The 13,966-nt window shown below is 40.9% G+C and overlaps 1 protein-coding gene across 7 annotated transcripts in view; it reads left to right on the top strand.

The window, feature by feature from the left end:
* Positions 1 to 13,966, top strand: part of LOC113878849 (general transcription factor IIH subunit 2) — a 79,192-nt gene that overhangs the window by 20,766 nt on the left and 44,460 nt on the right. For 4 of the 7 annotated variants that reach the window (XM_027519953.1, XM_027519955.1, XM_027519954.1 and 1 more), the window contains one exon: positions 886 to 997. In XM_027519953.1, the coding sequence (XP_027375754.1) occupies positions 886 to 997 (112 nt within the window). Of the gene's footprint in view, positions 1 to 885; positions 2,216 to 9,665; positions 10,519 to 13,966 lie in introns of those variants that run through there. The other 3 variants (XM_027519956.1, XR_003507149.1, XM_027519959.1) reach the window with 3 other exon arrangements.

Here is a 13,966-nt window from a genome sequence, read left to right as displayed (position 1 = left end):
TCTTGTGGTCTGGTGGTTGATAATCAGTGCTCTCATTGCCGTGGCCCATCTTCAGTTCCTGGTCAGGGAACTGAGATTCCCATAAGCTGTGAGGCATGGCTGAAAGAAAACCAGTTAAAAAAATAATTTTATGAAGCTTTACATGCCTCTTTGACATCATTAGCTACATCTTCACTAGAATCACTGTTTGACTCATTTGATAGTTTTTAAGAATATAGCATCATTATTTCTGTGTTGCTTGAGTTTGATGATTTTTTAATCTGTGTATGATGTTGCCCTGGAAATTTCACCCCAAGGTGCTAGTATTTATATATATAATACTGATAGAATATTATTATTCTTTTTTCTTATTATTATTTTATTGTTTATTATATAAGTATGACAATAAGAATAAAAAATAAAATAATTTATATATTATATATATATATTTGTCTTTTGCCTTATTATTTAGTGGTTTAATTAAAAGAGGAATATAACTTTTATAATTCCCTAGGTATAACAAATTTCTGTTAAAACTTTTGTGCTCTTTTTAATTGAATCACTCCAGTAACCTATCGAAGTATTCAAAGCTAGCACTAATTTCAAGCTCATGTGTCTTCCCCAAATAATTACTTAAAATGAAGTAATCGAGAGTATCCTATAAGTCAAGGGACTTTAAGGACTCAGAAACAAAATTATTCCCTCAGTTCTAAGGAATAATTTTTTGGAAAGAAAGAATTTCCATAGATTTGAGAATATATAGTACATTGGAACTAATAAAGCAGGTAGGTGAGTGGGGAAAAAGTGATAAGTACATGAAAGAGCAAAGCAACTGGCACGTCTTCTAGCTATGCTGTACTTTTGGAAACTACTTTTTAAATTCAGGTTTTCTTCTTTTTATTGCAGGTCTATGTTTGCAGTGTGTGCCAGAATGTGTTCTGTGTGGACTGTGATGTTTTTGTTCATGACTCTCTTCATTGTTGTCCTGGCTGTATTCATAAGATTCCAGTTCCTTCAGGTATTTGATTCCAGCATGTAATACACATTGAATGTATTAAAAAGAAATTTGCAACTGTAAATAAAATGATTCTTTAGTAGAAACTCCAGTTAAAACACGAAGAACAGTTTGAAAGGAAAATCTGGTTTCAGGAGCCTGTTGCTTTACAGCGTCCTCTATAACGATTGGTTAAGTTTTCACTTAATGGAGTCTATTGAATACCAGCATTTTGGTGGTTTGTTATCTGATTTACCTTATAGTTCAGGTTAGCCTCACTAAGGTTCATACCCAAGGACTGTTTAACTTAATCCTCCTCAACTTTCCTACTCTGGGTCATCAGAAGAATGTAGGTGCGAATGTATGATGAGGTCAGGTTCAGTGAAGGTGTATTGTTGTAGGCAGAAAGGCAGAACTCTTTTTAGGGTGTACCCTTTTGAGAGTGAATCAAATTTCCATAGCAAAGTAAGTTTATTTTACATTTACAAACTTTGGTCACTCTAGACTGAGTTTCATTATGATATTCATGATTTTATAAATAATAAGTCTTAGTGAAGAACATTATCAGTAAATACAGTGTAATCCCATCCTGAAGAGTCTATTCAGTAAGTCTTGGGGGGAGCCCAGGAATATGCTTTTTTTTTTTTCAGTTATACATACATATATATATATTATTTTTCAGATTCTTTTCTCTTATAGGCTATTAGAAGAAATATGCATTTTTAATAGCACATTGTGCACACACTTACTAATAGACATAATTAGACATAAGTACAGATCTTTCTCCCAAGAGTCATACTCTCTGCCTAGACCCAAATGGTTCTTTACTAGCAAACAGATTTCAGCTGTAGGTAACCAGGTAACTGCCAGCTTCCTTCCTTCTGCTCTGTCCACAAGAGGTATCAGTGGCTTGAAAGAGATGCCTTTAACATAATCAGAGTATCGTATCTCCCTCTACTTGAATTAAAAGAAAGGGTATGAGTAGGCACCTCTTGAACAGTTACTTGGAAATACATTAGACACACACCCACACTACTCTATAATATCTATAAAAGGGATATTGAGTGCCTTTTGGGCCAGTTTTATCTCTTATCTCTTTATCTCTTTTGGGTTTTATTAGTATGATTGACATGGTTAAGGTGAATATTTTAGTTAGGCTTAAGGAGGAATTTCCAGTCTGAAAATTATAGAGAAAATCCTAGCTTGTTTAAGATTATAGTAATAAAAATGACGATCTGATAACACTGTTAGCTCTGGCCTTAATTTCCCTTGTGAAACACCACAATATACTATAAAAATGAAGGAAACTATTCAACATTAGAGACCTTTGTGAGCAGTATGTCTTTCTGAGTTCTGTTGTTTGATTAGAAAACTCCTTGAGACTTAAAATTAATAATGAAAATTAGACTTATTTTAAATACTTTAGAATGCATACATTTTGCTTCATATTCTTTTTTATTATGCCTGACAATCTTTTAACTGAAGCATTCAATCCCTTTATATTTAATATGCCTACTGATATATTTTGGTTTAAATCTACCCTCCTACTTCGTGCTATTTGCTTCAGTTATTCTGTCTTCATTTTTCTCTTCTTTTTTTGCCTTTTTTTTTCTTTTGGATTGCTTGTTTTCCACCATTCTGTGTTTTCCTAAACTAGTTTGGAAATTGTATACTTTATTTTCATCCTTTTAGTGGTTATCCTAGAAATTATAGTACACATAAATCCTTAACTTGGGTCCTCTAGAAAGTAGAACCTCCAGCAAAGGTGAAAGTGTTGTTACTTTATTTGAGAGGTGAGACAAGGAAAAACAATATGTGATCATGGTGGCCAGACTTGATGACGAGCTGTGAAGAATCATAGAAATCTCCCAGCAAGTGTGCTCACTTAAGAGTCTGGGACGTCTCCAGAAGATGTACAGGGAGGAGCTGCCCCTCATGCAGTCCATCAAAGGGAGGGAGGAAGAGTAATGCAGTTTCCTAACTTCTCCCGTTTCCCGTTGGCCAAGGCCTGCCGCATAGTGCAGTGTCATCTGGTCCTTTGCGCTTAGTCACTCGGTTGTATCTGACTCTTCGCAACCCCATGGACTGCAGCCCGCCAGACTTCTCTATCCATGGGGATTCTCCAGGCAAGAATACTAGAGTGGGTTGCCATTTCCTACTCCAGGGGATTTTCCCAACCCAGGGATCAAACCCAGGTTTGCCACATTGCAGGCAGATTCTTTGTCCTTTGGTAATTGCTAAGGAAGTCAGTTTGGAGAGGAAATGGCAACCCACTCCAGCCAGTGTTCTTGCCTGGAGAATCCCATGGACAGAAGAGCCTGGCAGGCTACAGTCCATGGGGTCGCAAAGAGTTGGACACGACTTAGTGACTAAACCACCACCACCAAGGAAGTCAGTCAGCCCCACCTGTCAACAGAAAATTAAAGAGTTACTGAGCATGATTGAAGGCAGGAGGAGAAGGGGACAACAGAGGATGAGATGGTTGGATGGCATCACCAACTCAATGGACATGAGTTTGAGCAACCTCCAGGAGTTGGTGATGGACAGGGCAGCCTGACGTGCTACAGTCCCTGGGGTCACAGAGTTGGACATGACTGAGCAACTGAACTAAACTGAACTGAGCATAGCCCTGCCCATCAGAGCAAGACTCAGATTCCCCCACAGCCAGTCCCTCTCATCAGGAAGCTTCCACCAGCCTCTTATCCTTATCCTTCAGAGGGCAGACAGAATGAAAACCACAATCAGAAAACTAAGCAAACTGATCACATGGACCACAGCCTTCTCTAACTCAATGAAACTATGAGCCATGCTGTGTAGGGCCACCCAAGACGGACAGGTCATAGTGGACGGTTCTGAAAAAACATGGTCCACTGGAGAAGGGAATGGCAAACCACTTCAGTATGCTTGCCTTGAGAACCCCATGAACAGTATGAAAAGGCAAAAAGATAGGACACTGAAAGATGAACTCCCTAGGTCAGTAGGTGCCTAATATGCTACTGGAGAAGAGTGGAGAAATAGCTCAGGAAAGAATGAAGAGGCTGAGGCAAAGCGAAAACACCACCCAGTTGTGGATGTGCCTGGTGATGCAAGTAAAGTCTGATGCTGTAAAGAATAGTGTTGCATAGGAACCTGGAATGTTAGGCCCACGAATCAAGGTAAATTGGAAGTGGTCAAACAGGAGATGGCAAGAGTGAACATTGACATTTTAGGAATCAGCGAACTAAAATGGACTGGAAGGGGCAAATTTAATTCAGAAGACCGTTATATCTACTACTGTGGGCAAGAATCCCTTAGAAGAAATGGAGTAGCCCTTATAGTCAACAGAGGAGTGTGAAATGCAGTACTTGGGTGTAATCTCAAAAACAACAGAATGATCTCTGTTTGTTTCCAAGGCAAACCATTCAATATCACAGTAATCCAAGACTATGCCTTAACCACTAATGCCAAAGAAGCTGAAGTTGAATGGTTCTATGAAGACCTACAAGACCTTCTAGAACTAACACCAAAAGAAGATGTCCTTTTCATCATAGGGGACTGGAATGCAAAGGTAGGAAGTCAAGAGATACCTGGAATAACAGGCACGTTTGGCCTTGGAGTACAAAATGAAGCAGAACAAAGGCTAACAGAGTTTTGCCAAGAGAACGCACTGGTCATAGCAAACACCCTCTTCCAACAACACAAGAGAAGACTCTACACATAGACGTCACCAGATGGTCAATACTGAAATCAGACTGATTCTATTCTTTGCAGCCAAAGATGGAGAAGCTCTATAGAGTCAGTAAAAAAAAGACCAAGAACTGACTGAGGCTCAGATCATGAACTCCTTATTGCAAAATTCAGACTTAAATTGAAGAAAGTAGGGAAAACCACTAGACCATTCAGGTATGACCTAAATCAAATCCCTTACAATTGTACAGTAGAACTGACAAATAGTTTCAAGGGATTAGATCTGATAGAGTGCCTGAAGAATTATGGAAGAAGGTTCCTGACAATGTACAGGAGGCTGTGATCAAAATCATCCCCAAGAAAAAGAAGTGGAAAAAGGCAAAATGGTTGTCTGAGGAGGCATTACAAATAGCCGAGAAAAAAAGAGAAGTGAAAGGCAAAAGAGAAAAGGAAAGATATATCCATCAGAATGCAGAGTTCTAAAGAATAGCAAGGAGACATAAGAAAGCCTTCCTAAGTGATCAGTGTGAAGAAATAGAGGAAAACAATAGAATGGGAAAGAGTAGCTATCTCTTCAAGAAAATTAGAGATACCAAGGGAACATTTCATGCAACGATGGGCATAATAAAGGACAGAAATGGTATGGACCTAGCAGAAGCAGAAGATATTAAGAAGAGGTGGCAAGAATACATAGAAGAACTGTACAAAAAAGATCTTCACGACCCAGATAATCATGATGGTGTGATCACTCACCTAGAGCCAGACATCCTGGAATGTGAAGTCAAGTGGGCCTTAGGAAGCATCACTGCAAACAAAGCTACTCAAAGTGATGGAATTACAGTTGAACTATTTCAAATCCTAAAAGATGATGCTCTGAAAGTGCTGCAATCAATATGCCAGCATGTTTGGAAAACTCAGCAGTGGCCACAGGACTGGAAAAATCAGTTTTCCTTCCAATCCCAAAGAAAGGCAATGCCAAAGAATGTTCAAACCACCACACGATTGCACTCATCTCACATGCTAGCAAAGTAATGCTCAAAATTCTCCAGGCTAGTCTTCAACAGTATGTTAACTGAGAACTTCCAGATGTTCAAGCTGGATTTAGAAAAGGCAGAAGAACCAGAGATCAAATTGCCAACATCTGTTTGATCATAGAAAAAGCAAGAGAATTCCAGAAAAACTTCCGCTTCATTGACTACGCCAAAGCCTTTTACTGTGTGGATCACAACAAACTGTGGAAAATTCTGAAAGACATGGGAATACCAGACCACCTGACCTGCCTCCTGAGAAATCTGTATACAGGTCAGGAAGCAACAGTTAGAACCAGACATGGAACAACAAACTCGTTCCAAATTGGGAAAGGAGTACGTCAAGGTTGTATATTGTCACCCTGCTTATTTAACTTATATGTAGAGTACATCATGAGAAACACTGGGCTGAAGGGAGCACAAGCTGAAATCAAGATTGCCAGGAGAAATATCAATAACCTCAGATATGCAGATGACACCACCCTTATGGCAGAAAGAGAAAAAGATCTAAAGAGCCTCTTGATGAAAGTGAAAGAGTAGAATGAAAAAAGCTGGCTTAAAACTCAGCATTCAAAAAACAAAGATCATGGCATCCGGTCCCATCACTCCACAGCAATAGATGGGGAAACAGTGGAAAGAGCTACAGACTTTATATTTGTGGGCTTCAAAATCACTGCATATGGTAACTGCAGCCATGAAATTAAGAGGCCTGCTCCTTGGAAGAAAAGCTATGACCAACCTAGACAGCATATTTAAAAGCAGAGACATTACTTTGCTGACAAAGGTCCATATAGTTAAAGCTATGGTTTTTCCAGTAGTCATGTATGGATGTGAGAGTTGGACCATAAAGAAAGTTAAGCATTGAAGATTTGATGCTTTTGAACTGTGGTTTTGGAGAAAAGTCTTGAGAGTTCCTTGGACTGTAAAGAGATCAAACCAGTCCATCCTAAAGGAAATCAGTCCTGAATATTCATTGGAAGGGCTGATGCTGAAGCTGAAGCTCCAATACTTTGGCTACCTGATGCAAAGAACTGATTCATTTGAAAAGACCCTGATGCTGGGAAAGATTGAAGGCAGGAGGAGAAGGGGACGACAGAGGATAAGATGGTTGAATGACATCACTGACTCAATGAACATGAACTTGAGCAAGCTCCCGGAGTTGGTGATGGACAAGGAAGCCTGGCGTGCTGCAGTCCATGGGGTTGCAAAGAGTTGGACATGACTGAGCGACTGACCTGAACTGAACTAAAGTCAGTGGTATGGCATTGCAGCCAATTCTGTAAAGTCAGATAGGCTTGGTGCATTTCAGTTTGGACTCCAGCCAGCTCAGGAAGCTGGGCAAAGACAGCAGCAGTGCAGAGGTGGAGGCAGGCAGCACCTTGGAAAGAAAGAAGTGGCCAGGAGAATCTGGGGAAGCATTGCTTCCAATACTCCTACATAACATCAGACCTAAAGTTAACTTGTACCTTTGCCCTCCCCACAGATAATTTATTTAACCTCATTTGCCTCCTTCCTTCCTTATATATTATTACCATTGTATATTTCTTTTGGTGTTTCACTAGACATTTATATTTGTTTTAACCAGTTAGTGTTTATTATGATTTTATCACATATTTACCACTTTCTTGGCTCTTGATTTATTCTTATAGCTTAGATCTGTTGAGGATCATTTTCCTTCTACCAAAAGTGTACCCTTCAGAATATACTAGTGTTCAGGATATATAATATGCTACCTGCTATGTAAGGAAGAAAGAAAAATAAGAATATATATTTGTATTTGAAAGAAGCAGCAGTGGAAAGCAATAGAGGAAATCAGTGAAACCAAAAGTTAGTCCAACCACTTGACAAATATTTCGCTAAGCTGACCAAGAGAAAAAGAGGACTCAAATTACTGAAATCAAGAGTGAAAGAGGAAACATCACTTTGGACCTCACAGAAATAAAGATCACAAGGGAACACTACAGACAGCTAGGGGCAAGAGTGAGTGTTAATGAATATGGAGTTTGTTTTTGGACTGATGAAAATGTAAGATTGATTGTGGTGATGATTGTTCAACTCTGTGATTGCACTAAAAACCACTGAATTAAACACTTTGAATAGGCTGAGTTGTATGGTGTGTGAAGTGTATGTCACGAAAGCTGTTTTTTGTGTTTTTTAATGAGGGAATTTGGGGGCCTCCCTGGTGGTGTAATGGTTAAGAATCAGTCTTGGAACATAAGGGACACCTGTTCAACCCCTGGTCCGGGAAGATCCCACGTGCCTTGGAGCAGCTGAGCCCGTGCACCACAACTACTGAGCCTGCGCTCCAGGGCCCAGGAGCCGCAGCTACTGCAGCCCACAGGCCTGGAGCCTGTGCTCCTCCACAGGAGAAGCCAGCACAAGGAGAAGCCTGCACCCAGCAACTGGAGAAGCCTGTGCACAGCAGCCAAGAGCCACGACAGCCAAAAAATAAATAAATCTTTAAAAAAAAAAAAAAAGGGAATTCCCCGGCTGCCCAGTGGTTAGGACTCTGTGCTTCCAACGCAGCGGGCACAGGTTCAATCCCTGGTTGGGGAACTAAGATCTCACAAGCTACACCATGCAGCCAAAAGAATAAAGTTTAAAAAAAAGGAAACACTGGAAGAATACATAGGAAACTAGAGAACAATGGATGAGAGTAAGAATTATTTTAAAATATTTTTATATAGTTTAGTATTCAAAAATAGTAAAATTTATGGAATCCTGGGAAGTTGTGGTAAGACAAAATAAAGTAACGAATGTTAGTTATTAGTTAAGGACCTGAAATCAATCATGTTCATCAAATAAAGCTGTGGGTATAGAGCTGGGGGTTGAAGATGAACTGTAGTAAAATTGCTTTTTCATTTATTTGGGTACATATGTTCCAAGTGTACGTGGCAGGATGTGCACTGTTTGTGTTTGTCGTGACCGTGTTTGCCCTAGAGTAACTGCAAGGTGAAGATGGCAGTACTGTGTGGAGGCTGAAGAAGATAAGTAATTAGATTAAAAGCATGCTAAGTCTTGCATCTGAGGCTTACAAGTTGATCCACTGTACATCTGAGTACAGGTCACAGTTGGAACACTAACTTGTGTTGACACAGTGAGGGAAAAACAGGGATTCTGCTGCTCAGAGGTGGCTTCCCTGATAGATCAGTTGGTCAAGAATCCACCTACAATGCAGGAGACCCCAGTTCGATTCCTGCATCAGGAAGATCCTCTGGAGAAGGGATAGGCTACCCACTCCAGTATTCTTGGGCTTCCCTTGTGGCTGAGCTGGTAAAGAATCCGCCTGCAACGTGGGAGACCTGGGTTCGATCCCTGGGTTGGGAAGATCCCCTGGAGGAAGGCATGGCAACCCACTCCAATATTCTGGCCTGGAGAATTCCATGGACTGTATAGTCCATGGGGTCACAAAGAGTCAGACATGACTGAGTGCTTTCACTTTCACTGTTGCTCAGAGTGGCAGTAGGGAAGAGGAACTGTAAACATTTTGTAAGATTTCTCAATTTGTGAAATTCCTTGTTTGTGGTCCTCTCTGTGTTCAGCTGTCTATATCTCTGTAACAATCACAACACTTGTAACATGAAAGCCTTCATGAATGGTGAAAAGCAAGGGTGGTACAACCAGCCCTTGGGAAGTGGGGCAGTGGAATTCCCCTGTCTGTAGTGGTGAGCGTTTAGGAGAAAGGGCAAGAACCATGAGTCCCTAGGGCCTATAGTAAGGAAGAAAAGAGCATAGGAGATTGTCATGCATCTGAGAAGTAGCCTCAGAGTGTCCTGATACCCCTTTGGGTCCAGTTCTGTAAGAATAGGAGAGTCATTGTTTTCTTTCCATGTGTTCCAATTCGGTTCTATGGAGACCTGTTACACGGTGGGCTGGGGACATAGATGGAATTCTTATGGGATATAAATTCTTGATTTCACCTGACTAAATTGTTACTTGAGTCACATCTCAGGCCAGGGCACAGGAAGTAATGCACAATTTGTTCATTTATCCATTAGTTCACTCAGCAAACCTTGTACATCTGCTGTCTGTCTGATGAGACCCTAGGTGTCTGGATATAGATACCAAGAAGAGGAAACAAACCCTGACCTTGCGGCCCTGTGACCCTCCCAGCCTAAGAGGCAGACCTGTGAAGAGGTCCATGTGACAGTGCTGAGGATTTGCCAAGTGCGTGGGAATGCAGAAGAGAGGCTGTGAAATGGGCCCTGGTGCAAATTCAAATGCCCGAGGGGACTGGGCAGGTTATGCAAATACTTGAAAAGGAGCCAGGTTAATGCAAAGTGGTAAGCACCTGAAAAGTGCTGGTTCCATCTGCAGGAGGCAGCCTCTGGATGGAGCAGGGGTAGAGAGATGTAGTCTTCTCGGTACACCCTTTTCTACCTTTTGAATTTTATACATGGGCATCTGTTACCTGGTCCAGAAGAAAACAGTTTTTTCAAAGGAGGTAACTATTACTCAGCTCCAACCTATTTTTTATTTCTGAAAATGTAGTTTCCCTCAGACTGTATATTTTAATATTTAAAAAGAAACTGAAAATCTGGACTTTAAAGTTTTAAATGTTGACAGCTAATTTTTTAAAACCACACAAATGTTTATTTTTAGAGCATCATCACAACCTTAAGAGTAGGTGATGATTTCTTAGGACACAAAGAGCATCTATCTTAAAAGGAGAAAATTAAAGTCAGACTTCATCAAAATTTAAAATACCTGCTTTGGAATACTCCATTAAGAAAGCAAAAAGAGTTCATAGATGGGGAGAACATGTTTGCAGTGCAAACATATAACAGAGGACTAGTGTCTAAAAATACATAATTCTTGCAGCTCAATAATAAACGGTAAATGACCAATTTATCTTGTTTTTACTGTTTTTTCTGACTGCACACGTCCCAGGTCTTTTTAAATTGAAAGACGGTACAGAATCCTGAAATGATGTCTAAGGGTCCCCAGTATATGCCGCAAGGACCAAGGTCCCCACTGCAATGACATAAAATCTGGCATTAGCACCTGCAGGCTTTGTTAGACCTCGTTTCTTGATTGTTGCATACTCTTTCTGGTGTTCAACCAGCTTCAGGAATATTTGATATTTTTGTCATGATGTCTTTTATCCTCTCATCTGAAAAGCACAGCTTTCCCAACTTGGCTCATTCTTTGCCATGGCCTCCTGTACAGAAGTGAGACACCCTGAGGCACAGGCTCTCAGACTAGCAGCACCCACAAGGACAGATTCCACCTCTGTGGAATTCCACCTGTACACATTTGCACAGACAAGGGATTCTTGCTCAGGCCCCCACACAAGTAGAGAGTGCTGACAGGGTGCCCAGCTGCCTGCCTGGCTTCTGTACTGATGCACGCCTTGAAAGCAGGTCGTCAAGGTCCAGAGGCCTTAAAGAAATATATGAATAGCCAATTCAGTCATTAAATTAAAGCACAATGAGATACATGCCTGTGCTGTAAAATGGCAAAATGATACTGCTCTCTAGGTGTGTATGCATGTTTTGGTTAAAAAAAGGCATTGAAAATAGTATTACTTTAAAACTTAAAACATTTCAATCCAGAGGCCATGCCCTTTAGTGTCAGATCTGCTGAAGGAGACTGGTTGCTGTGGAAATCTCAGCAAACATGTAAATCAACAGTGAGGAACCCCACAAGCTGAGCCTTCTTACTCAGATCCAGGCGACTGCTTAAACTGCATATATGCTTGGCATCTGCAAAGTTGGCATGACCCTGTCCCATGTGGTCTATCAGTTTGCCACCAACACTGACCACTTTCATTCAGCCAAGACCCAGGGACCATGGCTAAAAACAAGTGGCCAGATGCTTGGTAGAAAAATTCAGTTTTGTGCCTATCCCCACATGACAAGATGTTCCACAGATTACAGCCAGCCTTGACGTTACTGGCTTTCCCTCGGTGTGGCTGTGCACGCTCACATCTCCAGTCACTCCCTGGGGACAGAGATGCTGGTGGCAGCCACTTTGGTGAGCTCATTCTACCATGAGGACAGCAGTACTGTCAAGCACCACCGCAGAATCCTACTAAACAGCCCAACTTAAAAATGGACAAGGACTTCCCTGGTGGTACAGTGGATGAGAATCCGTCTGCCAGTGGAAGAGACTCAGATTCAATCCCTGGTCCAGGAAGATCCCACATGCCACCGAGCAGCTAAGCTCATGTGCCACAACTCCTGAAGCCTGTGCACCTAGAGCCCGTACTCCGCAATGAGAGAAACCAGTTCTTAGGCCACAGTTAAGAAGCCAGCATACCACAACTAGAGAGTAACCCCAACTCTGCAACTAGAAAAAGCCCACGAGCAGCAAGGAAGACCTGATGCAACCAAAAAGTAATTAAGAAATGGGCAAGAGATCTGATCACCTTACCAAAGGAAATATATGAATAGGCAATTAAGTCATTAAGTTAAAGCCACAGTGAGATACATACCTATGCCCTAAAATGGCTAAATGATACTGCTCTCTAGATGTGTTTGCATGTTTTGGTTAAAAAAAGGCATTGAAAATAGTATTTTAAAACTCAAAACGTCAGATTCTCTTTTCCGATTGTGTTGTGGACATATGTGTCTGTTTTTTGGCTACCCACATTTTCTTTCTTTGGAGATTTTTTTTCCCCTTTCTGCTATATAGAGGTGGTATGTATATCTTTTTCCAGTTAAGACTGTGCAGATGTTTTTCCTGTCACTAGGAGTAAAAGAGAAGCTCTTTCAACTGATAAAGGATATCTACTAGATATCTTCAAACTGCCGAAGTCAAGATATCTATTATTGCTGTTATTAAGCAATATTGTATTAAAGGATATACTTGATTCAAAAAGAAAACAAAATGATGCTAAAGACAAAACCATCATAATATTCAGATAATACAAATATCTACTTAGAAAATTCAAAAATATTTACAGTCAGATGTTAAAAGTAGACCAGGAGTCCTATATATCATCAATAAACATTTAGAAGATAGAATAGTAAAAAAAAAAAAAAATTCAATTTATAAGGGTAACAAAATCTACAAGGTGCTAAAATAAATGTAGTGTGATTGGTGTATATATTATAGGTGAGGAGTAGGTTGATGGGGCAAAATTTTATCAGCAGAAGGGTCAGCAATGTAGAGTCCCCCTGACCTCTGAACTCCTGTAGAAAGAATTGTTGGTTCTTAAGCAGCTGGATCGGAGAAGGCGATGGCACCCACTCCAGTACTCCTGCCTGGAAAATCCCATGGATGGAGGAGCCTGGTGGGCTGCAGTCCATGGGGTCACTGAGAGTCGGACACGACTGAGCGACTTCACTTTCACTTTTCACTTTCCTGCATTGGAGAAGGAAATGGCACCCCACTCCAGTGTTCTTGCCTGGAGAATCCCAGGGACGGGGGAGCCTGGTGGGCTGCCATCTATGGGGTTGCACAGAGTCAGACACGACTGAAGCAACTTAGCAGCAGAAGCAGCTGGATGTACCAGGGAAAGTGTCCTAAAAAACACTGTCATTGTAATGTTATATGTGTTAATACGAAAGTTAGGAGGAGTCAACTATTTAACAATGATTGCTCCTAGGCTGAGTAGATGGCCTTGTGGAAACAGGGCTTGGCCAGAAGAGTTTACGTGCCAATGAGGCTGGTAACAGTTTAACTCAGCAACTGGCCGAACTACCAAAATGGAGAGGGACACCTGTTTTTGCCTTTTCTTAATATGTAGTAGGCTTTATGGAACAGTGGCTAAAAGTGTAAACTCCATTGCCAGACTGATTAATCAGAACCCCTCTATGCCTGGGTTTCCTCATCTGTAAAATGGAGATAATAAAAATAGCTACTTTGTTTGGACTGTTAAAGGGATTAAATGGACATATCTAAGGTACTTAGAACTGTGCCTGGCAAGTAGTAGGCGCTAAACAAATTTTAGTTATTATGCATAATATTATTGAAATGATTTTTGAAATTATAAACCCAGAAAAATTAAGAAAGCAGGAGGGGACCATCAGCACACAGAATATTTTAACACATTTTTGGAAGATGGAAACTCAAATAGAATAATAGTAACCAATGAAGCAGACTGACAGAGCCCGCAGCCTGAATACACATGTAACACCTGGAGACTGTACCTTGTAGAGAACCCTGGAGCAGCAGGTGGCCCAGAATGCCAGCTAAGAAGGCGGGCAGGAGAGCCAAGGGACTAACTGAAAAATCTCTGAGAGGCTGCCAGCTCCGTCTGCCTCACCATCAGACTGTTGACTATGCAGGTCTTATCACTAAGGCAAAACATTAGTGCTTCTTCTCTTCTTAAAAAAAAAAAAAAAAAGGAATA

Source organism: Bos indicus x Bos taurus, chromosome 20 (genome assembly GCF_003369695.1).
Source record: "Bos indicus x Bos taurus breed Angus x Brahman F1 hybrid chromosome 20, Bos_hybrid_MaternalHap_v2.0, whole genome shotgun sequence".
NCBI lineage: Eukaryota > Metazoa > Chordata > Mammalia > Artiodactyla > Bovidae > Bos > Bos indicus x Bos taurus.
The sequence above is the reverse complement of the archived record's forward strand: the minus strand, read 5'-3'. Positions and strand labels throughout refer to the sequence as shown.